General features: G+C 41.4%; 1 protein-coding gene across 5 annotated transcripts in view; it reads left to right on the forward strand.

Annotated features, from left to right (window-relative positions):
* Window positions 1-23,862, forward strand: part of Atp13a4 (ATPase 13A4) — a 116,573-nt gene extending 92,711 nt beyond the window's left edge. For 3 of the 5 annotated variants that reach the window (XM_010624079.2, XM_010624078.2, XM_010624081.2), the window contains 10 exons: window positions 627-706; window positions 2,317-2,359; window positions 2,748-2,857; window positions 4,542-4,638; window positions 6,929-7,001; window positions 12,988-13,159; window positions 13,928-14,121; window positions 15,420-15,508; window positions 18,609-18,689; window positions 23,196-23,861. In XM_010624079.2, the coding sequence (XP_010622381.1) occupies window positions 627-706; window positions 2,317-2,359; window positions 2,748-2,857; window positions 4,542-4,638; window positions 6,929-7,001; window positions 12,988-13,159; window positions 13,928-14,121; window positions 15,420-15,508; window positions 18,609-18,689; window positions 23,196-23,408 (1,152 nt within the window). In that variant the 3' untranslated portion in view covers window positions 23,409-23,861. Of the gene's footprint in view, window positions 1-626; window positions 707-2,316; window positions 2,360-2,747; window positions 2,858-4,541; window positions 4,639-6,928; window positions 7,002-12,987; window positions 13,160-13,927; window positions 14,122-15,419; window positions 15,509-18,608; window positions 18,690-23,195 lie in introns of all 5 variants that reach the window. The other 2 variants (XM_033762567.1, XM_033762568.1) reach the window with 2 other exon arrangements.
* Window positions 23,863-24,718: the final 856 nt, after the last annotated feature.

Raw genomic sequence — 24,718 nt, forward strand, 5'->3', positions numbered from 1 at the left:
GTACACTAAGTTGAGTTTACTGCCAAGAAGAACATGGAACACATCCATGAAACACAGAAAATTTTAAACTCTGTAGAAAGCCAGCAAGGAGAATAGAGCCGGTATAGATTTTTATATCCTCAAACAATTCATGTTCCATCGTGCAATCTAGGCGTGTGTTAGTATCTGAGATTCATGGTTGGTCAAGGTTAGACGATTTTATTAAGTCAAAGACCACAGATAGTTCAGTCACTAGGCTGTTTCTCACAATTTCTGAACAAAGTTTTGAGAATAAGTTGCTTTTTTTTCTTGTCTTAAAGTCCTGACCTCTGATGCAATTTTCCCAACTCCACTGGTTCAAGATGTCATTAAACTCTTGGACTTTTGAAGACTACCTTCTCCATGGTTGCTGGGCTAATTTCCTTGGCGTTATTATCTTTATAAAATATTTTTACTAAAAATCTCTATCTTTACTAATATCCCTGTCATGCATCTGATAACACAATCTCAAAGTCTGTTCTAAAATCTAAAAGAGCAACAAGTTTCTTTCTTTCACTCACAATCACCACACCCATGTTCTGTGGTCAGATATTTCATGTGTGACCCTCTGACATGATAACAAATCTTCTTTGTTTGGTTTCTTACAGATACTGATCAATGGGACGATCTTTGCCAGGATGTCTCCTGGGCAGAAATCCAGTTTGGTGGAAGAGTTTCAGAAACTGGAGTAGGTTCTTTGATAATTCAGATGTTGTCAACTGCATGGGGCATGGCAGTAAGGGGAGCATCAGAGGTACAGGGACTCAGTTCGGCGAGGGCGGTGGTTTTACCATGGCTACACATGTCACTCTCCCAGGGAGCTTTGGAAAAAGAGCAAAACCAGTACCCTGCCACCCAGAGATCCCAATTTAATTAGTCACATGGGGCAGTATATAAACCACTCTTCACATAAGTCAATTTTGCAACCAAAGAACCACTGGATTGGAGCATATGGGGTCTGAAAAAGTATGGGGAGAAATAACACTGGAAATATCATTTGAGCTTGGTTTCTAAAGGCACAGTGAGAATTTAGACTTTATTTTTATAAGCTATCATTCATAGTTGTAGGGAGATTCACATGGTAAGAAATTCATAACCCCTCAGATATTAAAATATTCTAAGGCATCCTTTCCAGCTTGAATCAAAACAAACAAAAAAAACATTCACGCAAAGGGTTTCCATTTATTAGAATAGGCTGCTCAAATTAAGTGACTCTCACGTGGAACCTTTTTCCCGTTATGGGCCCCTATGGAGTAGTGGTGCAGAACCACATCCACAAGTCTCCTACTCCTTGCCATCTTCCTACTTATATGCCCTCCTTAGGAAAGCTTCTCTGTTCAGAAAGCCCTTTCTTCTCTACCGGACTGAAAGCCTAAGGGTAAATCAGCTACCTTCTAGTAGTGTGGAAGAGAAGTACAGTGGGTCCTGTGAGTGCTGTCAAATGCTTGTCCTCTTAGAAGCCAATTGACCATAATCTGTCAACAGCACCACACACAACTATTCATCCAAGCTTGAAAAACCATCCTCAGCTAGCGTGGTGCTGCACACAGGTAATACTAGGTTCTTGAAAGACTGAGACAGGAGAATTAGAAGTTCAAGGCTGGCCTGGGCAACTCAAGGAGACCTTGTCTCAAAGTAAAATTTAAAAGGTCCTAGGGATATAGGACAGTGGTAGAGCACTTACCTAACATGAGTGAGGCTCTGGATTCAATTCTTCAGTACTGGGAGGAAAAAATCCATCCCAAAGCAGGGCTGTGCTTTCTTTCTTTGGTTTTTTGACCTGGTACATCATTTTTCAGCTGAGTGACTGCTGATAGGCTGGAGTTTCTCTTGTGTTACTATTAATGGCAACTACAACTAAGGGTTGCTGATCATTTGAACTTTATAAGGCCTTTGCAAATATAGCATCTCATTTGATGCCCACAACATTTTGGAATGGTGGGATGATCAAGTCAAAACCTAGATTTTCTGGTTTCAAAGCTGTCCCTTCTCTGATGTGCGATATCTCATCATATATGGTCACAAACAGCCCTATTTTACAGTGGAGTAAGCAGCTTCCTAAACAGCACAGTGCAGCGTCTACCTGGACAGCAGGAGCCAGGAACGATGGGCTGGGTTTCTCAACACATTGTAAAAGCTGCCGAGTCACACTTTACTTTCACCCAGACTCTAGGGAAACTCCCTTAAAATAAATAAGTTTAAACCCTAAGAAAGGATGATCACCATGTCCTTTTTAAGTTAGAAACATTAGCTGGTACGTTAGCTCTGATCTCTCCAACTCACACGGTTCCCTCTTAGTTACTTTGTAGGTATGTGTGGAGACGGCGCCAATGACTGTGGGGTAAGTAGCCGGCAGCCAGAGGGGCCGTCACCCCCCGAGTAGTCCTTACTCGGACCTCTGGAGAGAATCCTTACTGGGATATACACCATTTTAGTTCGTCATAACGGGTAGATGGATGCTGAGGATTTGGGAGGGTTTCGCCAAAGCCATCAAGAGACTCCTCTGTGGTTAGGAGAGGATAAATGAGGTGGGACTTGGTTCTGCATTTCCCTTCTTTAGCTAGGTGTCCCTGGGCCATTTCTTCCTTGTGTGGCAGGCAGGGTAAAACCTGGATGTCTTCCGGTTGGCGTTGGAGCCCACAAGCCAACTAGGTGACCATTTTCTTTCCTGGCCTCTGTAGAGATGACTGGGAGTCTACATTGGCAACAAGCCAACTCTTTGTTTTCAGGCTTTGAAAATGGCCCATGTGGGCATCTCTTTGTCAGAGCAGGAGGCATCTGTGGCCTCACCATTCACTTCCAAGACACCAAATATTGAGTGCGTGTCTCACCTTATCAAGTAAGTAGCACTCTTTTCTCTCTCTTCACTTTTTTGGCACAGATAATACTGTTCTGCTAGGAAAGACTAGAGAAACTTTGTGTTCCCAGGTCAGAAAGGTGCTCTGCGGGAAAATGCAAAAGTTCTGCCACTGCCTAGTGGACTTACCAGCAGATACAAATGCCCTCAAGGGAGCCTTGTCATTTCTAGTGAAAATCATCAATGAGATTATTTTTAGAGGATTGGGATCAGAAATGTGTTGCTGATTTTACAGTGTGAATCATCTTTCTGTTTTAAAAGTGTATCTTCTTTACCTCTTGCCTCTTTCTGAAGCCTTGTGGTATCCTTCTCGTCCCAAGCTTTCAAAATTTTATTCACTTTTAAAATTTCCCTCAGTCCTTTATCTCCTCCTTCCCCGATATGAGCTTCTGCTGCGTTTTGTCTGAAAGATGCAGATAATTAGCATTATGGCCACTCTTGGTTATTGGCCACTCGCATTTATATTTAAAAAGTGGTTTAAAGCCTAGTATCTTATACTTCAAAACAACCTGCAGGTGTAGGAATGGTGGCGATTTCTTTTGCAAATAAAGAAATTGACTCTCAGAGAATTAAACTGATACACCCAAGCCTTCCCAGCCATATAGGGTTAGAGTTTGCTTAAATGTGTTTTATCTACAAATACTGTACTTTTTCCTGCCATGTAAAGCAATGATTTAGTTAGCTCTTTCCATCTGAAAATGTTTGTTCACGTATCTGACAAACATTTATTGAATGGAGACTTAGTACCAGGATCTGAGTGACATCAATAAGGCAGTACTTAATGATTTTAATAAGTGCTTTCAAGGAAATAAAAAGGGTGGTATGAAAGGTAGTGAGGTGCTTCTGAGAAAAAGTTGACTGCTTCAGGCAGGGTGACTGGGGAAAACCTCTGTAGGAGGGGAGACGGAGAAGACACTACTTTCTGGGCTGCAGAAGATATGGGAAAAACCCTGGTTGGAATCTCAGAAAATAGTGATCACCATAAGTACATTAAAACCCTATTTCCCCCCAAATTAAGTAGGAAGAGGTGCTATTTCACAAGTCACCTATTTTGTGTTTTAAATGTGCACTATTTCGTCAAGGTCAACCAACAATAGCACAAAAGAACAAGTTCAGTGTCTAGTCTATTTCAGCTGGATGAATGATTCCTTTGAGCATGTGCATAATTTTAGTTCTAATTTTAGAAAAAACCTGGGACTGCCAAGATGAAATTGGACCGATGCCTGCCAAACACCTGCATGAAGATAGCTCCCAACCTGCACCTTGTTTATATCCCTTGGTCCCCACAAAGAAGCTTGGACGAGGGGAATGACCTTCCTCCCAAGCAGATCAGAGTGTAGGTGTGAGTTCTGGGGCCAACTCCCAGGTTTCCTGACTCTGAGAGCAAGAGCAAAAGGAATACTTGCAGGAGGGACAAACAGCTACAAATCTAGCTCCATCGCCAGGTCGAGGCTGTGGGCTTTGGCCCAGGGAATTGGTGTTTCTTGAACATCTAGTCACTTAGGGTCCACAGTCTGCTCCCACTGACTCAAGCTGTCTGGGCTGTCAAGCAAGTACTCTTAGTATCAGACTTTTGATTATTTTTCTCCTGAGCTCAGCTGAACAGCACAGAATAACTGACTCAATTTTCCTTTATCACTTTCATGTCATTCCTTTTCTTACGCAGGGAAGGACGCGCGGCTCTCGTCACCTCATTTTGCATGTTTAAGTACATGGCTCTGTACAGCATGATTCAGTATGTTGGCGTTCTGCTGCTCTACTGGGTATGACTTGGGACCTAGCCTCTTAGTTAGTGAGAACCAAAACCAATGGTGGTGCATACTCAATTGGCAATGTCTTTTCAAGGAAGAGTGCAAACAGGATATCTAGGCATCAAGAGCCTCTATGCTTCTCAGGAGGCTGAAGCAGGAAGATCACAAGCTTGAGACTGGCCTGGGAAACTTAGAGACACCCTGCCTTAGAATGAAAAATAAAAAAGGTAGTAGTTGAGCCCTCTAGGACTCAATCCCCAGTACTAGGGGATATATATGTATCTCCTCTAAGTTTTTATTTTAAGTACTTGTTTGCAGTATGTAATGATTGAATTCCTTGTGTGGAGTTGGTGCACACACATAACACATATTAATCTCCTTTTTTTGTTCTTTTTCCCTGCCCTCCCTGCATCTCTTGATCCCCTTTCCCCATTTGAGAAAGATTTGTGTCACTACTTCCTATGATTGGTCTTTTTCTTTGTTTTTTTTGTTTTTTGTTTTTTTTTCTCCTGGTACCAGGGATTGAACTAGAGACCTTGCACTTGTGAGGCAGGTGATGGAACCACTGAGCTAAATCCTCAGCCCTATCATTGGTCTTTTATCTTGGCCTTTATTTGTAACTTGGGTTTCCCCTTAAAGTTTTAGAAGATAAATCAGAAATAGATGTACACAGGAAGATCGGAAGATGTCCATTCCCTGATTCTCCGGCTCGGAGGTTCTGGATCTAGTGGCAGCCAGAGATCAGAACCGAATGTACTCCTTCCGTGCTCCCTGGAGCTTTGCTTGGACCAGGCCTCCTCTCCAGTCCTAGTGTGGCTCCGCTCTATTGTACCATTCATAGAAGGGGTGATGCTCTACTTCGGCTACTAACTGAGCCTCACATCCGGCTTTCCCTGATTATTACCGTTTGCCAACTTCAGCGGTATAAATACTTTCCCCACAGCTGATCTCAAGGTATTTATGTGTCACTGAATGAGGAGAGGGAACGAGATGTATCCTAGCAGGATGCCATTGTACAGTACTTGCACCATGTAAATGCGGGAGTTGTAACCTGAGGGGCTGGGGATTTAGCTCAGCGGTTCCACCGCCTGCCTTGCAAGCGCAAGGTCTCTAGTTCGATCCCTGGTACCAGAAAATAAATAAACAAACAAACAAACAAACAAATAAATAAATAGAGTTGTGACCTCAGTAGTATGGGTAGCAGGGTGTAGGGAAATAATTAGGAAATGCTGAGCTCTGAGTATATATTTACTTTGTTTTTAATATAATTTATTTAACAATACAATTTAAGACTTTTTGTTAACTAGATTTAACAGTCAGCTCAAAACTTTCCAAAAAATTTCACAACTGACTTTTAGGAGTGCAAGCCAGTAAACCTCTGGTTATCTGAAAGTAGGGATTTGAAGATTGGCATATCATGCTACAAAAAATGCGTATATGTTCTGATGGCTTTTATTAGTTAACAGGCTATAAAAGGAGAGTTAATGCCTACTGTTTGTGAATGCAGTCTGTGAGCTTATTCTTAATACTAACAGCAAGAAAAAGTTTCACTTTTCATGTAGTAATCCACATTCATCTTTATTTCTTGCTCCCTTTCTCTGAAGCTATCTATAGATTTTAGTTCTATTGCTTTCAGATTACCTATGTGTTTTCATACCGAAGAGTGGACTAGAGAAGGGCTGGCTATTAATGGGAATGTGGCTCTATATTGGAATCTCAATAACTCATTATGCTCAAAAGTCAAATTAAGCAGCACGGAAAAAGCAAGTTTCTTGAAGTCATTGACACCAGGCCATTTTTTCCTCAATTGTATCGATTTGCTGTATTAGGACTTTCTAATATCTCATCTAATAACACTCAAGTATGTAAGTTGGGTTTAGTTATTCTCATTGTCCATCAGTAAAAATAAGGTACGATCACCACACACTTGCCATGTCTTACCATTGGAGATGGTTGCTTGTTTGTGTGAGGTCAACCTCCAGATCCTGGTAACAAACAGAGCACAGAGCAGAGGTGGCTGTGGTAGAGGGAGATCTTCTCTTCCTCAGAGGATGCCTACTGGTGTACAAGGACCCCAGCCTATATATAATGCACACTGCGGAAGCCCTCCTTGTTGGAAAGGTTTCCACAGGCTTGGGGAGCTCCACATCACCAGATCTCACTGAACCACGCAGGTTCTTGACTGCATCATCTCCTCAGTAGTCTACTTGAATGATCCTGTTTCGTGCTGAGACTAGGAATGCAATTCATGTCAGACTTTATCTAAAAGGTCATAGCCGTTTTGATCTGCTTTTCTTTTCAGGAGACAAACAGCCTTTCGAATTACCAGTTTCTGTTCCAAGATCTGGCCATCACAACGCTCATTGGTGTGACAAGTAAGGCACTTTACAAACCTTCTTCCCAGAGGTGCTCCTGGAAAGGAGGGAGTGAAGGGGGGAGGGGAGGCAAGGGGGCACAGAGAGATCCTCATGTTTGACCATTGAAAGAAATGCTGGTGATTTTGCTCTTTTCCACAAAAGATAGAGCTTCCATAAATGGACACTATATAAAATGAAGACAGTGCCTTGAAAATTGGGAACCCTGACTTCAGAGTCTTTTCAGGTATAGTTGTAGTTGGGACACACACAGTTTATAGACCCGAAATGGCCTTTATGTTTCTGATCTGCAAATCTTAGCTTCTCAGCACTGAGAATGGACCTTCAAAGTACTCTTTCCATTATACTCCTCCTATCTCCTACTTTCTAATGAATAAATGAGTTGTTTTCCCAGTTTCCCTGCATAGGGAAATTTTTAATTTATGGCGTAATTTTCAGACCTATTTTTAGTGCACTTCAAAGACTGAGAGGAAGGTGCAGAGATTTCCAGCGTACTCTTTCCTCCCAAACATATGCGTCTCCCGCATTAGCAGTATCTCCTCTCCCCAGTGGGGTACATCTGTGACAAGTGATGAACCTGCACTGACTCATCAAAATCTCCCAAAGCCAACGGATTACTGTCAGGTTCACATTGGGTCTTTTCCATTCTATGAGTTAGACAGATGTAATATGACAAACATTCATGATCATAATGTCATAGTAGGTATTTTCACTTTCCTGAGAATTTCCATGTTCTGCTTATTTATCCTCTCATCCTCCGCATACCTCCTGGAAACCACTATGACCTTTGCATCGTCTCTAGAGTTTTACCTTTCACAGAATGTGCTAGAGTTGGAATCATACAGAATGCAATCTGTTTTGGATTGACTTTTTTCACTTAGCGACATACATTTGGGGTTCCCTCATGACTGTTTATATCAGCTCCATCCTTTGCAGTGCCAAGTAATACTCCACTGTCTCTGTGCTACAGTTTATCTCAAGTTCCCGAAGGACATCTTGGTGCTTCAAGTTTTGTAATTCTGATCGAAGCCGCTGCAAACTTGTGTGCAAGTTTTTGTGTGAACTTCTCCTCAGCTCCACTGGTACACACCCAGTAGTGAGGCTGAATTATGTTTGGTTTTGTGAGAAACCACCAGACTTCAGTCTTCAGAAATGACTGCATCACTTTGCTTTTTCACCAGCAGCAGATGGAAGTTCCTGTTTTCTCCATCCTCAGTTGCCTTCGGCGTTGACAGTGTTCTGGATTTGGGTCATTCGAATAGTTGTGCGGTGGTTCTACTTGTGCTTTCTGTCCTACTTCCTCCTACCTTCTCAAGGATTTTGTTCCTGTAGAAAATTTTTTTTCTCAATCATCCAATTTTCTCTGGTCTCTTGGCTTATTAGCATCAGCGTGTAAGTATGTCTCATATGTTCTTCCCTTAAAAACTCGTCCTTGAAGCTAAGTTCATCGCTAGCTACTGCTCTTTTATTCTTGAACATCTCAGTGTCATGTATACTCAATTTCTCCATATCCTGTCTCTAAGGATTTTGCCATTCCAGTTCCTTCTGTCACATTCGAATATCCAAGGGTGTGGATTTGAATGCTGTGCTTGTGCTGCTGTTTGGTGGGAGGCAGTGGTGTGCTTGCTAATGTTTAAGGACTAGCTTTCCAGAAAAAAACTGAATATATTATATATATATATGAGCTTATTATAAATTTTACAAAAAGATAACTGTGTGGTATGTAATTTACAAATAATAAAAATATGCAACACTTTTTATTTCAAATTCCACTCTGCCAATCGATTGTCACAGAATGCGTTCATTGAATTTTGCCAAATGCTTGCATCTCTAATAAACCTATGTTTGCAGTCAATGACTGCATTAGTTTCAACACGAATGTTGGTTGGTACTGTTATTTAATTGAATGTGGGGGGTAAAACCAAACAGCAAATACTTGTGTTGAAACTCCATCAGTGATGTGAGCAACTTATTTGTTGAATCAGCCAGTGGTTCTTGAATACCAGAGGTTTATAGTTCCTCAGTATTTCAAAAAATATTCTCAATGCAATGACAACCAATATGACACAGTTTTGATCTTCATTGTTAACCTCGCAGACACAGGGAATACTAAATATAGTAAAATAATTAGGAAGCTTTGTTTTGCTTATTTTGTATATTTTTACAAGTTTATAGAATTTACTTTTTTAGACTTACAGTGAGCATTGCATTTTTAAAAGTTTAACTTATTCGTACATGTTTACATTTTGATGGCTTTCTTTCCAGTCTTTTTTCTATATAAGTGAAGAAATTAGAATTATGTTCTGTACAGTTTTACACCCTGTTTTTTTCACTTAAAAAGTTAAAGCTATGTTTTAATGTTATTAAATATTTTAATTAATTTTATCGTGGTCTGTCTCTTTCTTTTTTTCTTTCATTCTTTCTTTCTTCCTTCCTTCCTTCCTCTCTCTGCCCCCGTTTCTCCAGGCTCTCATTCTATAGTTCAGTCTGGCCTTGAACTCACTGTACAGCCCAGGCTGGCTTCAAACTTTCTGTGATCCTCCTGCTTCAGCCTCCTGAGTGCTGGGATCACAGGAGTGCGCCATCATGCCTGGCTTAGAATTGACATTTTAACAATATTAAGTCTTCTACTTCATAAACATGGATGGCTTTCAATGTATTTAAATGTTTTTAAATTTTGGCAAAACAAAAATTTGAATTTTCACTGTACAAGTCTTTTTTTTCTTGGTGAAGTATATTCCCAGGCACTAACTCTTTTGTGGATGCTATTGAGAATGTTATATTTTCTTAATTTCCTTTTTTGATTTTTTTCACTGTCAATGTGCAAAAATATAACTGCTCATGATGTGTTGATCTTGGGCTCAGATTATTGCTAAATTCTCTCATTAAGTATAGTATTTTTCTTGAGAATGCTTTGGGATTTTCAATATGCAAGATCTTGTCATCTGAAAATAAAAAATAGTTTTGTTTCTTTCCAACTTGAATGCTATTATTTCTTTTTGGTTCTTGTCTAATTTCTTGGGGGAAAAACTTGCAGTGCACTATTGAATAAATCATTGAAAGTGAACATTCATGCCTTCTTTATAATCTTAGGGGGGAAGTTTTCAGCGTATCACCCTTGAGTATGATGTTAGCTGTGTTTTTTTATTACATGTGATGTAGTCATGGAGATTACATGTAATGGCCAATCCATGATGCTCTAATTTAAATTTATAAGTGTGCAGCTGGGGATTTAGCTCAGCGGTTCCGCTGCCTGCCTTGCAAGCGCAAGGACCCGAGTTCAATCCCCAGTACAAAAAAAAAAAAAATTTTTTTTAAGTGTGCAAAAACTGCTCTTTTCTAGCTCTTTTTCTCCTTTTATGTTGTTGATGTCACAAATTACATCTATATCCATAGTGTATTCAATAACATAAATATGTAACTACTTTTATTACACAATTGTCTTTTAAATAATGTAGGCATTAAAAGTAAAATCACAAACCAAATATACAACAATCTAGCTTTTACATTTACTTGTATTGTTACCTTTACTGGAAATCATTTTTCATAAGTGTTTGAATTGCTGTCTAGTGTCTTTTCATTTCCTTTATGTTGGTTTTATGATAACAAACTAATCCAACTTTCATTTATCTGAGGATTTCTTAATTTCTCCTTCAGTTTTGAAGGATAGTTTTGCCAGATGTAGAATTCTTGGTCACTGGGACTTTTTTCTTCCAATACATTAAAAATGTCATCATGGTGACTTCTGGCCTCCATGCTTTCTGAGGAGAAATTAGTAGTCAGTAAGTAATGAGTGGCTTCTCCCCTGCTGCTTTCAAAATTCTCTCCTTGTTTTGGTTTTCATAGTTGAATTGTAATGCCTGGGTGTCAATCTCTTTGACTTTAGCCTTTTGGAATTGTTTGAGCTTATTGAATGTGCAGAATAACGTCTTACTGAATTTTGGAAATTTTCTGACATTATTTCTTCAAATGTTCATTCTTTCTCTTTCTTTCTATTATCGCACTTTGAAACTCCTGCCATGTGTGTTAGTCTGCTTATGATCCGTGAGTCCCTTAGACATTCACTTTTTCTGTTTGTTTTTCTTTCTGTTACTCAAAGTGGATCTGTTCAATATTCCCATTTTCAAATTCATGGACTCTTCTGCTTGTCAAGAATGCTTTTGAACCCATTTAGTGCATTTCTACTTTTTAAAAAAAAAACCTTTTCAGCTCCAGATTTTCTTTTAGCTCCTTTTAATAATTTCTGTAACTTTGTTAACATTCTCATTTTGTTTACATGCTGTTGTGCTTTCTTTTAGATTTATATTTGCCTCTGATTTCTTCAGGGAGGATTTCTTCCAGTTTATTTTGTTCTGTTGAATATTATAATGTGATAACTGTGGGACTCACATTCTCCTCCTTCCCAAGAATTTGATGCATTTTGTTTTGCTGTCTGTTGAAAGCTGTAGTTGTCCATGGATTTAGTGACTTTCCCGAACTATTTTTTAAAGTCTTTGTAAATTGTCATGTATAGTCACTGAAATCTCTGTTCCTTTAACTTTTATTTAGGTAGTATTTTGACAGAGATTTCCTTTGACTCTGGATGTAAAAATCAAATGAACAAAAACGTCTTTCCAAGTTTTTGCAGATAGGCTGTGAGCTGGGATGCTTATATAACACTGGCCAGGTTTGCAGTGCATCTAGAGATTATCTGGAGCCGACAGCTTAGGATCTTTTCTGAATATGTATCTTGCCCAGGGCATATGCGTGGCTTTCTATATTTTGCAGTTTGCACAGGTGTCTTCGAAAGCCTTCATTTCTCAAAAAGAAAGTTTTGGTAGCTTTTACTCTCAGGCATTAGGTGAGTACTTTAACCTTAATTATAATCTTTTGCCCCAAGCAACTGTGGGCTGTTAGATTCTGTTTTCAAGCAATGTGTGCTGCTTTTCTGCCCTGAGTGATTCCATATTAGGTGAAGTGGAGATGAGTGATCAGTTCCACAGGAAGCTCCCAGACAGTGCAGCACATACACCGTGAGACTTGAGAACAAAGCCTGCTGTGCTTCCACTGTAAGCCGAGGGAACGACTCCCTCCCTGGGAACGTAGTAGGCTTCGTCTTCAAGATTCCTACTATGCAGGCATGATAGCACACTCCTGTAATCCCAGCACTTGGAAGGATCACTGTGAGTTGGAGATCAGCCTGGGCTACATAGTGAGTTCCAGGTCAGTCTCAACTACATGGTGAGACCCTGTCTCAAAAAAAAAAAAGATTCCTACTGAGCCCATGAGTGAGTGAGGCCACAGAACTTTCTTGGCATTTTTAGAGTTGACTTCTCTTTGGTTCAATGTTCACTTTGTTGCCCATTAGCTTTTTTCTGTTTTTCAGATTGCTGGCATAGTTGTTTCTGACAGCTTCTGCACGTAGTTCAGTATTTCTCTGGAGAGATGGGAGCTTGGAGCTGTACACTTCTGGTTTTGCCTCTGTCATTCCTCATTTGTCATTATTTTAGATCACTGCTTTGTGGTGAATGAGTGTTACTCCATTATTATAGACATACCGTAATTTATTGTAGATCACGCTGTGGTGATTATCTCTCCACATTTTGATTTTTTCCAGCTTAGGATAAATTTCTTGAAGTGAGATAACTGTCTAAAGCTATGAACATTTTCCATTTGTTCATATTTGTTGTCAAGTTTCTCTGCAGAAGACTCGCATCGATTTACATTTCCGCAAGCACTGCCTGAGAGGATGCCTTCCACCACCCCATTACCTATAATTTAATAGTTTTGCCTACTTAATAGACAAAACATGGCATCTTGTGATTGTCTGTGCTCTTCTAAGATTTTCTCATGTGACTTGGGAGAAATTAAATCCGTTAACTGTTTTGTTCCTTCAGTTTATGATGTGTCCACTCCCTCAGATGAGTAAGCCAAAGATGTTACGCCATTCTTCTGGCAAGGAATACATTTTCTGCTCTCCTAAATGTGAAACTCATTTATTTTGTAGTGAACCTGAATGGTGCCTATCCCAAGCTGGTGCCTTTCAGACCTGCAGGAAGGCTGATCTCTCCACCTCTGCTGCTGTCTGTCATCCTCAATATCCTTCTCAGCCTGGCCATGCATATTGTGGGCTTCGTCCTGGTTCAGAAGCAGCCCTGGTATTCCATGGAGTTACACAGGTACCACGAAAGCCTCAGTTCCACCCTCACCTTCTGATTTCTATCATCTAGCCAACATGAAGAGTAGCAAATGAATCTTCATCCTGCTAAAGGTTTTGGCTGCCTTAAGTCCTTTGGTTCAATTTACAGCACTTCTTTCTTTTCCTTACACAATTCGATGGTAACATTTATTGGCATATACCTTTGCCTGGGCTGCATGATAATGACCGATGATCATCTGTTCTACTTAGGATGGACAGGGATTATAGTTTGCTTTACCTGCCCCAGTTTGAGCAGCCAAGATTAAGTGAAATTATTAATATTTTTCCCTTTTACAACTGTCCTATTCAGTAACAAGGTATGTAGTCACCCACTCATGAATTATCAGAAATTGTAAGCCATTCAAGGAAAGAATCATGACTTCCTCATCCCTTTATTATATAGCCTTCAACGAACATGATGGGTACAAATTTGATGACTAAATAATTGGTTCAATCAAACTGTCTATTTATCTGTCCAAAATATAGGTCAATCTAAGCTTGATTTTTTTTTTCTTCCTTGGGTTTTCAAGATATTCATGAGACTTGAGAACAAAGCCTGCTGTGCTTCTACTGTAAGCAGAGGGAACGACTCCCTCCCTGGGAACGTAGTAGGCTTCGTTTTCAAGATTCCTTCAAGGTGTAGGCAATTTAGAATGTCAAGTAGGTTCTCTGGACACTAGCATGGAGTCTTGTGGATACAAGGGCTTTGCATCTTATTTTATCAGGTTTTTGTTTGTTTCCTTTACAGTGTGTGCACAGTGCAATATCAAAATGCTTCAAAATTAACCATTTCTCCAACCACTCCTCAAAAAACTGGAGCTAATGGTTCCTATGCAAGTTTTGAGAACACAACTGTATGGTTCTTGGGAACGATCAACTGCATCATCGTGGCTCTTGTATTCTCGAAAGGAAAACCATTCAGGCAGCCTACGTATACAAACTGTGAGTAGAGTTGTATAGGACCAGAGGTGAGAGAACAGATATGTGCAGGCTACGCAGGAAACAGCTGCCAAGTTGGTTCTCATCTTGGGTCTCTGGACTCCCACTTGGAGCTCTGCTATCCCATTTTCGTAGTTTTTTGCTCCTTCTTTCAAAGCTGCATTAAATATGAGGGTTACTTTCTCCCTCCCATACTTTCACCAGAAGTTTGTATTTAGGTGTCATTTCTTGGGACAGTCAGAAAGATGGATTTGTTTTGGTACATGTCCAAATTCATCCTGGGAGCGATGAGGAAAAAGGTCACAGCACACAGCTGGAACCCGTCTCCTGTCGTGAAGGTGTCGGTCAGGATGGCATTGTGTGGTGACCAGCTTGGAGTGGGTCCAAGGTGCAGGTGCCTGGCTAGAGAGGATTTTAGATGCTCTTGGCTGAAGGATCTCACATCTTCTTATGTTCTGGGGTAGGGAGATGAGTTAGGAGGAGAAGTGGCCCCTTGTTTAGTCTCTGGGACTTTGTGTGTGTGTGTATGTGTGTGTGTGTGTGTGTGTGTGTGTGTGTGTGTGCGCGCGCGCCATTATTGCTCAGTTGATTGGGATAATTCAGAAACACAAGCTAAAGAATCCACACCGTCATAGGCATTTGTTGGCTCAGGGAAAATTATTTTGTCTCTAGTCTTCTTAGGATAAGGAAGCAGTCAGATGCTGCAGACGTCTACACACATACATTTAAAATTTCATTTAATTGCAGCCTTCATGTTTTTCCCAAAAAGGTTTTGAGGCAGATAATTTGTACTAAATTCAGAAACACAAGCTAAAGAATCCACACCGTCATAGGCATTTGTTGGCTCAGGGAAAATTATTTTGTCTCTAGTCTTCTTAGGATAAGGAAGCAGTCAGATGCTGCAGACGTCTACACACATACATTTAAAATTTCATTTAATTGCAGCCTTCATGTTTTTCCCAAAAAGGTTTTGAGGCAGATAATTTGTACTAAAGAGACTGGGGTACTCAAATGTATTCAAAACACTTATTTAAAATGTCTTTTTCATGTTATTCTGTCTGTATTTGCCGTTTTTATTAATTGAAACTGGTAACATGCATTTGAAAGTTGCCAGGAGGACATGCATAGAAATTGCAAACGTGATATGCATGGCATAGAAATGAATGCTTTCCATCTATTATGCTGTGTTTGGATTTAGAAATCAAGTAAATTTAGTCAGTGTTAATCTAAGCTATGTCGATAGATGCGATACTTCATACTCTGCTTTCTGGAAATGATAGCTTGTGTTCTTATATCCTCAGATATATTTGTCCTTGTGGTGATTATCCAGCTGGGCGTGTGTTTATTCATTCTATTTGCTGATATTCCAGACTTGTATGGGCGTTTGGATGTAAGTCTCTTCTCATCATGACATTTTGCAGTTGTGTGACACCCTGACTTCAAAAAACAAGTCACAGTTGCCATGACATGGGTATCTGACGCCAATTATGGACTTTGGTGATGGCTGAGTTGAAAAGAAGGATGAATTCCAATCCATTTTTTGTTTAAAATGACCCAGAAATAAAATTCCATCTAGCCTTGATTTCCTGAGACTAAAGACAGCCTTTGAAAAACATTGAACATTTTTCTTTTAAAATATCCACTGTTAGATTGGGGGAAAAATCTATTTACATGTTCCTCTTTGAAGCTGTTTAAAGCAATTTTGCCCGTAACTTGTTGGTTAATTCTCAAATCTGTATTAACATTTTTTTTTTACCTTTTTAAAAGCATGTTTTCCTGTACATTCATACTTCCTGTCTGAAATTTTACTCAGAGTGCACTCTCTCACATTTTGTAACATTGAGACAAGTTTGAAACCCTACAATATAGGCACAGCTCTACATATTCAAGCAAGGCAAAAGCATGCATTTTGATTCGTCTAACCTATTTACTTTCAAATTAAAATGTAACCATTGTTGAATGCCCTTTACACCAATAAACACAATACAGAAGAGAGGGTTAAAGAAATTGAAATTTTTTAGCTCTGTGCTTTGAGTGTGTGCTTGCCATCTCAAAGGTAAGTTTTGAGAGGGCCAGGATGAGGGCTCATTCATTCTTATTTTACCCTTCCTTGCACACCAAATGGCACAAAAGGGCAAACAAATGGCTGGCGAGGAGCGAGCATTGGGTTTCTAGACACAGAGAAGCAGTTGTGGCTTATAGTGCATTTCAAACCAGCGAAACCTCCCCAAGCTCACAGTGACATTGGACCTGCTAACAAATATCTACCTTCGTTTCTTTCTTTTTATAACTGTGTTACTTTGGCTAACGGTGTATTTACCACTGTTGCCCAGAGACTTCATTAATTGCAATAGCTTCTTGTGGAAATAGACTCTGCCTGCTGCTTAGAACTTCTTAACACAGTGGACTTTAAAATTAAGCTGCATTGGGTTGAATTTGCTCCCTTAGTATCTGCAAACTGCAGAGGGACTGGATGCTCTCATGTAGCAAAAAAGTAGGGAACATTCTTGGTTGTCGGGAGCCTCCACCAACTCACTACCTGAGGGACCCAAAGGATCTTGCGAAAAATAACTGTTCACATTTTTAAATACTCAGGTTTGTTCTTTTCACATACAAATATGGGTTCAGTTTAGAAAATGTAGAATATTCAGGCAAGAAAAAAATTACAATACTACTCATGTATTCTTCAATCTTTTAAAATTCATATGTTATAAATGTGCATTGACTAATTTATAAGTTTATTTCATTTGAAGTGGAATCCTGCTGTTTTGCAACCTAGATACTGCTAACTCTTAAAAAATTACATTAATTTGTTTAGTAAGCATATGTTAATGTGGTTTGTATTAAAAAACTAAAAGTTAGTGAAAATCTCCCACCCATCTCTTCTCTGGGGTCAGTTGGTGGCACCAACTGATTTGAAGTACTTTCACGTTTATTTTATACCTATGTACAGAAGTGAGTGTATAGTTCCTGTGTGCATATGTCTCCCACTTTTTATACAAACAATAACAGCTATTACATGCGTTCAGTGTCCCGAGATGTGGGTTGCACCGTGCAAGAGATGATTTGGAGGTAATGCTGTGGGGGAACAGTGTAGGAAGCCAGGGCAGGTGGGGGACAGGTGTGACACTGTGATGCATGCGGGCTGAGCCGGCTCAGGAGAGAGGCCAGGAAGGAGCGCTGGGTGCTCAGGGTCCCCGTCTGCCCTGCAGCCCTGAGAGTGGAGTCAAACTTCCCGCTCACACGTGTCTGCCGTCTCACCGGAGTGAGTCTCGTGAGAACCCTGGCTGTCCTCACTTATGCACTCTGAGCAGCCCATGAGCAGCCCATGGGGTGGACGCGGTGGCGATCCTGAGCAGAGCAGTGCGGCTGGCTGTTATTTATCTTCCCAGCAGCAGGAGATCTGAACGGAACATTTTCATAGCTGCATGTATTTATCTTCCCAGCAGCAGGAGATCTGAATGGAACATTTTCATGATTGCTACAGCCGCACACACAGTCCTGCACTCTGCTTCCTGTGTGTAACTGTGTATTTTGGTGCTTGTTTCATATCAGCACATAAGTGTGCCTCATTCTTTTTAAGGACAACACACTATTCTACTATATGGTATCTACTATGCATATACAATAATTTATATGTTGATCCCTTGATAGACATATAAAGTTTTTCCCAATTTTTTACTATTACAAAGATGCAGTAAAATAACCTTATTAATACATAATAGCATTTAAATATATCATGGCAGTTGTGCACAAATATAGCTCTGGGATGAATTCCTAGAAATGGATCTGAATTTTTAATTTTGAGAATGCCATTCTCCACACACTTTTGTCAGCTTTTACTCTCACCGGTGCATGAGGCAACGTACAAGGTGGTGCTGGATATGGAAGAGTGTACCTGGCCCCACTCGCTGTTTTGGCAAGAGCCCCAATGAGGGCACGATCTGAGTAGCTGTGCCCGCCATCGCGAGGGTGAAGCCCTGGCTCAGTGCTGAGGCAAAACATGGCTGGAGAGAGACATGGTGTTGGAGGCCGAAGGGCAGCCCTGTCCATTGTTTTGTTTTGACGCAGGGTCGCTTGGGAGTAGAGCCACATTCCTCTATTCCCTCTCGAAAACAAACCAAAGCAAGCTGACAAAAATGTTTTTATTATTATTTATTTTGATTGTAAAGTGACCAAAGTTATTTTAGGAAATTTGGAAATTGTGGGATGAGAGAGAATAAAGGAAGAAAGAAAGAAAGAAGGAAAGAAAGAAACAACAATCATAATCCCCAAATCACTGGACTTATTGAGTATTAATTTTTCTATGTAAATATCCATAAATATTCTTCACATGTGTGAATACATACAGCTATGCACACAGGTACACGTACATACATATGCATTTTACATGTGATTTGTGACCTATGAGAACGCATACTGTGAAGACATGAACATTTTGTAGCATGCATTTGTTCCTAGACTAACTGGCCTTTGTCATCTCTTCCCAGTTGCTCTGCACTCCCACCCTGTGGAGGGTCTACATTGTTGTCATGCTGAGTTCCAACTTCCTTGTGTCCTTGTTTGTGGAGGTAAAGGGCCTCAGGCTTCTGATTGCTGTTGGGGCGGGCTCTGGGAAATGTAACAACTTTAGTGGACAAATATTCAACACTGAAAGTGGCTCCCTGCCTTCACTACTATGAGCAATGTGCTTTTCTCTGGTGAGTTTCAAACAAGTCATTCCTTTCCTCGTCTAGTGGGGCCAGGGAGAATGGAATTATGATCTTTAAGATCTTAATAATTTCTAAAATTACCAAATAGAGACTCAAACACAAATCACACTTTGAACCTGTGATCTGATTCATGTGTCAGTCAGCTGTTCCATCACCAGGACAAAAAATACCTAGCATCAGGAACCCAAAGGAGGAGAGGTTATTGGCTCACGGTTTCAGTGAGTTCCTTCCATGCTTGGCTGGCTCCAAGGCATAAACAGCATGATGCAAAGTCTTGGCAATGAAAAGCTGTTCATGCCATAGTGGCCAGGAAGGAGAGGGTGGGATGGAAGACACAGGTCATGCCCCCAGTGACCCTTTCTCTTCTGACCAGGCCCCATATCCGAGCAGTACAGTCAGCAATGAACTCATCAGTAGACCACCGCTAGTTACAGGGTACCCAAAAGTCTCACTTCTGAAGAAGAAATTTTTAGGGAACATTTTAGATCTAAACCATAACAACTCACACACTATGAAATTTGCCCTTCCAATGCATATAATTCAGTGACCTTTTAGTATAACACTGAATTGTGTAGTCATAAACTCTACCTTAATTCTGAGACATTTTCATTACCTCAGAAGAAATCTTGTACCCATGAATCATCTCTTTTCATCTTTCTTCTCCTATTGGGTGAATAACAAAACTCAACTAATAGTAGCTTAAACAGAAAAGGCATTTATTGACTCAACAAGAAGAGAGAGAGTGTATGTGGCTTCAGGACTCGATGGTGCTGTTACAGATCTGCATCTTTTTTCCTGTCTTTGCGCATCCTTTGATGCCACCTTTCGTGCTTGTGCTAGTTGATTGTGGTACTCAGATAGCATCCACCTAGCACTATGATGGAAATGCTTTTATGCAGAAAGGAAGTGAAAGCAGAGGTGCCAGTAAGCTTTTATTCCTTCAAATCTGCAGTTTTTAAAATCAGAAAATGAACTTTTTCCTGCAGCCCAATCCCAGACTGCTTCATTGGTTAGAAGTCTCTTTGTGATCCTGAGTAGAAGAGGATTTTGAGAAAGGAAATCCAGATGGACTTAGACTGTTTGTTTTCCTTTCAGGTAGACAGGGATGAATTTAGGGAATGCGCTGTACGGTAGTCAAGTGTAGAGTCTCCCTAATCACCTGACAGGAAGCCCTTCCCAGGTCTGTAGTGAAGAGCACAAGCTCAGTTAATTCACCCAAGTCTGAATCCTGTCTGCATCACTTTCTTACTGTCTGATTTTGGGCAGGTCACTCGATTTCTCTGTTAAATGTTGCATGTGAAGGAACCTTGCCCTATAGGGTTATTGAGGCCTAAAAAGTAAACACATAAAAGGTATTTAAAATCATAGGACATCACTTTTACGGGATCTCTTGTGGCGCTGACTGCTTACTTTATCTATCAGTCTTTCCATCATTCCATTTTCATTCATCTTTCCACAGGCCTTGCTTTCCATGGGCCATGTCACAGGCCCCTGTGTCTTGGGAAGAGAGATGACAGAGGAATGGAGCTTCTAATCCCCAGTGAGAACGAGGATGTCTTAGCTACTTTCTCATTGCTGTGACGCATTACTTGACACCCACAGCTTGAGAAAAGGTTTATTTTGGTTAACAGTTTAGAGCGGGTTCAGTCCATAGTAGACTGGCTCCACGGTAGGTTGACTGGCAGAGGGGCCTGGCGGAGAGGAAACAGCTCATGGCATGGCAGGCAGGAAGCAGAGAGGGGCCACGGAGGAGGAGGGACGGTGTCTCGGGTACGCCCGCAGTGACCCACCTCCCCCACCAGGCTTTACCTCCCAACACAACATCCAGCTGCAAGGCCATCAGTGGACTCATCCAGTTATGCGTTATTGCACACATGACTTAGTCATCTCCCAAAGGTCCCATCCGTGAGGATTTGAGGGGCATCCAGATAACAGAGAACAAGCGTTCATTATTTTTACAATATTAAATTATGCTGGCAAGTGCTCACGCTGGAGCCTACTGCATTGAAAACCCTGCTGTATTCTAGTTGGGGGTGAGTAAATTTTTATTGTTATTAAATATAAGAAGTGACCCTGCCCATCACCAGCAAATAAAGAGGGTAATTTAATGCTCAGTGACCAGTTTCTGTTTTTTTTTGTGTAGAGATGTACACACGCACGGCTTTTAAATTGAAAAATAACATAGAAGGATAGCAGCCCCAGTGCCAGATCTCTCAGCTACCACCTGCAGCCACCCAGAGTGCCCTTCCCTGCCATCAGCAGGTCCCTGGAGACTAAGCCCTTTGAAGCTTTGGTGAAAGTGACTGTATTTGAGAATTCCAGACATTGTTTTTCCCCTTCATGCAGTGAGCAGGAGCAGGAAAAACCCAGACAATCACGAGCAAGCAAAATGTTTTTCCTGAGTGGCTCTGGGGACAGGCGTCAGAGAACGCTAAGGCTTCCTGGGTGGGCTGGGTTAATCCCATGCTGTGGGGCCAGAGTGTCACACAGACGGTCCAGCGAGGTTTCTGAAGAGTAGGGCCCACCTCCTTTGCACAGTTCTGACTGTTGTCAAGTTTGCAGAGGTGAAACTCTAACCCCGACCCAGATCATCCCAGAAAACAAGGGCTTTAACCTATAGCTCTAATGATTCCCATCATTTCTGTTACTTCTAGGTTTGTATACATGTAAATATGTGAGTCGGCTTGGGCTGCTGGAGTCTCTAGTCAGACAAGCTCCTGTGGCAGAGTTTTCTTAAGGAACAGAATCTTGTGCAGGTTTTTCTTTTGTTTCCAGCCCTGCGTGTAATTGACAATGTAGAGAGACAGCGCAATAACCTCTTAGCACTTCCATATCCCCTTCCAGACCAGTTGGGTGACACAGGTCATCTCACTTCTAAGACTGAGAAGAGCTCCAGGCAAGGCAGAGAGCATGCTCTCTGTCTCTGTCAGTCGCTGTCTCTCCCTCCCTCTCTCTCTCTCTCTCTCTCTCCCCCTTTATTCTGTTTTAAGGTTCCCTAAAGTTTTGAGGAACTAAGTTAGATTTAAAAAGCCTTAGTTGATACCAATGCTCCTGCCTTATCCCAGCTCTAAGGAGAGATCCAGTTCTCTGGCTACAGGAAGGTGATAGAATCCTTGCTGTGAGAGAGTAGAATAGCAGTTCCAGCTAGGTGAGCCCTGAAGTTTGCAAGAAGCTGGTGCTGGCCATGCGGGTCTTCAGCAGCCTGCCCGAGGATGGTCACTTTTCAGAGGAAAGATTTGAGCTGTTCTCCATGCTTTCCATGGCAAAGCAATGTAAACAACAAAGATGGGTGGATTTTAGGAAAATGTTGTCTGTTGTAAAGCTCCTTTAGAATCCTATAAATTAACTCTTTCTATTTAACAAAGATGCTACTGTTGGACATCAAAAGCACTCTAGCTCCACTGGACAGCTTGGATCCTCATGTTTTTCTCCTTGTTTCTTTCGTGATAACATTTAAGAGGCTCAACTTTTGTGATCAACCATGGTTAGAATGGGAAATTAATATGCTAACCTCTCATATACTCTGTACTGTAAATTATAACTTGGGCTATATTCAAGGCCCAGTCTAACTCATGAAATACAACGGCAGTCCAAAATGTTTCTAGATAGGAGTGATTTTTTAATCCTAAAATGCATTTCAACGAAGGGGAAGGGCAAGCTTGGAGGCATGTACGAATGGGGCCGCGATGTGCTCTGTTTATTCAGTGTTTGGTTCAGAGAGGTGAGTGAAAGGTGAGAAGTATGCCCTGCCCTGCCTTGTATATAATCCTCACAACAAACACAAGGAGAGGATTATCATTTCTAACCACTGAGACTCAGGTAGGGTCATTAATTTATTTCATAGGAAGTGTGAGAGCTGGGATCTGAATCCAGCTCTAACTTGAGAAGTGGAGGCTGTGTTCCACTTCCACTGACCCGTATCCAGGGCTGTTGGGTGACACAGCCAAGACAGCACAGACGTGGCCTGTCCTTTTGGAGAGGTAATTCTACGTGGTGGCGTTTTAAAATCAAATACAGTAAATCAAACACAGATGCGATGTGGTACTGGATATAGAGTTTGGATGATTTTAAATTTAGGTGTAAGATTCAAGAGGAATTTCATCTTTGAGATAGGCCACCTCTAGCTTGACTTCCAGGTGCTGGAAATGACTGATGTTCTTTCTTCTCCCAGAAGAGTTACTGAAGTAGCCAAGCTTGAGGCACTAAGACCTGTGCCATGAAACCACCTTGGATCTGTTTGGGGCGAAAGTTCTCTGTCAGACTGGGTCCAGGCAGACAATGCAGTGGTGCATGATTAAGATCTCTGGGGTGCGGGAGCCTCCCAGCACTCGACCTCCAAATGTAAACAATCACTTTATTTTGCAGGAGGCTGTTATTGAAAACCGAGCTCTGTGGATGGCAATCAAAAGATGCTTTGGCTATCGATCAAAAAGCCAGTATCGGGTGTGGCAGCGGAACTTGGCAAATGACTCCAGCTGGCCTCCGCTCAACCAGGTCTCCTACTCGGACATGCCGGGGTGTGGCAGGGCGGTGTCCTACAGCAACCCTGTGTTCGAGAGCAATGAGGAACAGCTTTGAAGGAACTGTGATATCCAAGTTAAGGTGACAGAGAAACCAGGGAAAAAGGGACCCGTTTCCATGACGTTCAAGCAATGGGCTCTTCCAATATCAGCTGGACTGTCGGGGCTGTCTAGAAAATCACAGTGACAAAATTAGTCTGTTCGATAATAAAATATTTCCTAAGAGAAGAACACTGCCCCCAGGAGAGTGCTTTCCTCTTGGCTCCGAATGTATTGGAGGCAGCTACTGAAGCACAAGCGGGCCAAGGACGGCAATGGACCAAGAGAGTGGGAAGCGAAGGGAGGAAAATATGACTCTTTCATTTAGTTTTCAGTGCTGCGGCCTCGAATACGCTAAGCAAGCATGCTGTAACCCAGAACCACAATGCCAGCCCACGTAATCTCTGGTTTTGGGGTAATACCCTTTCGAAATGAGTTGAGGGGTGTCCTACTATGCATATGCACAGAATTGGCACTTTCCATATTTGAGGCTTTTTCTTCTCTTTCTGGCCCTGCCCTGCATATTCTTAAGGATAAATTTGGTCTGTGCCACAACGACAAACAGGCCCCTCAGCTCGGTGTCCTAACACCCTGGAGTTTTCTCACTCCGGGTGACTCTAGGACAGCTACCCTCAGAGTGGCAATTGCTTTGGTCTGAGACTCCACTACCTCACCCTGAGAACTCTGCATAGCACGGCAGGGAGGGAGGACACTGGAGATCCTAAGTGTGACCCAGCGATGCCCACCTCTGCCTCCATTCTGATCTCACAGCCGGGATTCAGCTAAGGAGCTGGGAAGTGCAGACTCCTGTCGGGAGGGCTGCTTCAAGCATAGGGCCTGGGACTACTGGGTCTCCAACTTTCTAGAGCCTCACACATGGTTCAGTGCTCTGCTCACTCTGTTCTGCAATTCTCAACAAAGGTCCTCACATTTCTCATTTTGCACCAGGTGCCACATATGACACCAGGTACCATCTGTACCACCAGGTACAGATGATGTAGTTGTCTGGCTTGTATTTTATACTAGGAAAGCAAAGTGGCATATCAAAGAGCTCTTGTGTTGTCTGCTAGACTCTTTTCCCAACTCTGTGTTCTTCTATGTTTCCTCTCATCTCACACGCCCAACTCTGGGTGTTTTTCACTTCTCTACCATTTTTGAGAAATTCTATTCTTGCCCACTCTTTCTTTTAGTAGTTTATAATACTTAATTTTTTTTCTTTTTTGTTCGTACATGTTTGTATCACAGAATGATTACATTCATTGTGTACAGTTAGTACATATATACAACAACACGTCTTAATTCTTTTTTTTTTTTTTTTTTTGTTTTTTT

Source organism: Fukomys damarensis, unplaced genomic scaffold (genome assembly GCF_012274545.1).
Source record: "Fukomys damarensis isolate Sample0158 unplaced genomic scaffold, DMR_v1.0_HiC HiC_scaffold_12, whole genome shotgun sequence".
Taxonomy (NCBI): domain Eukaryota; kingdom Metazoa; phylum Chordata; class Mammalia; order Rodentia; family Bathyergidae; genus Fukomys; species Fukomys damarensis.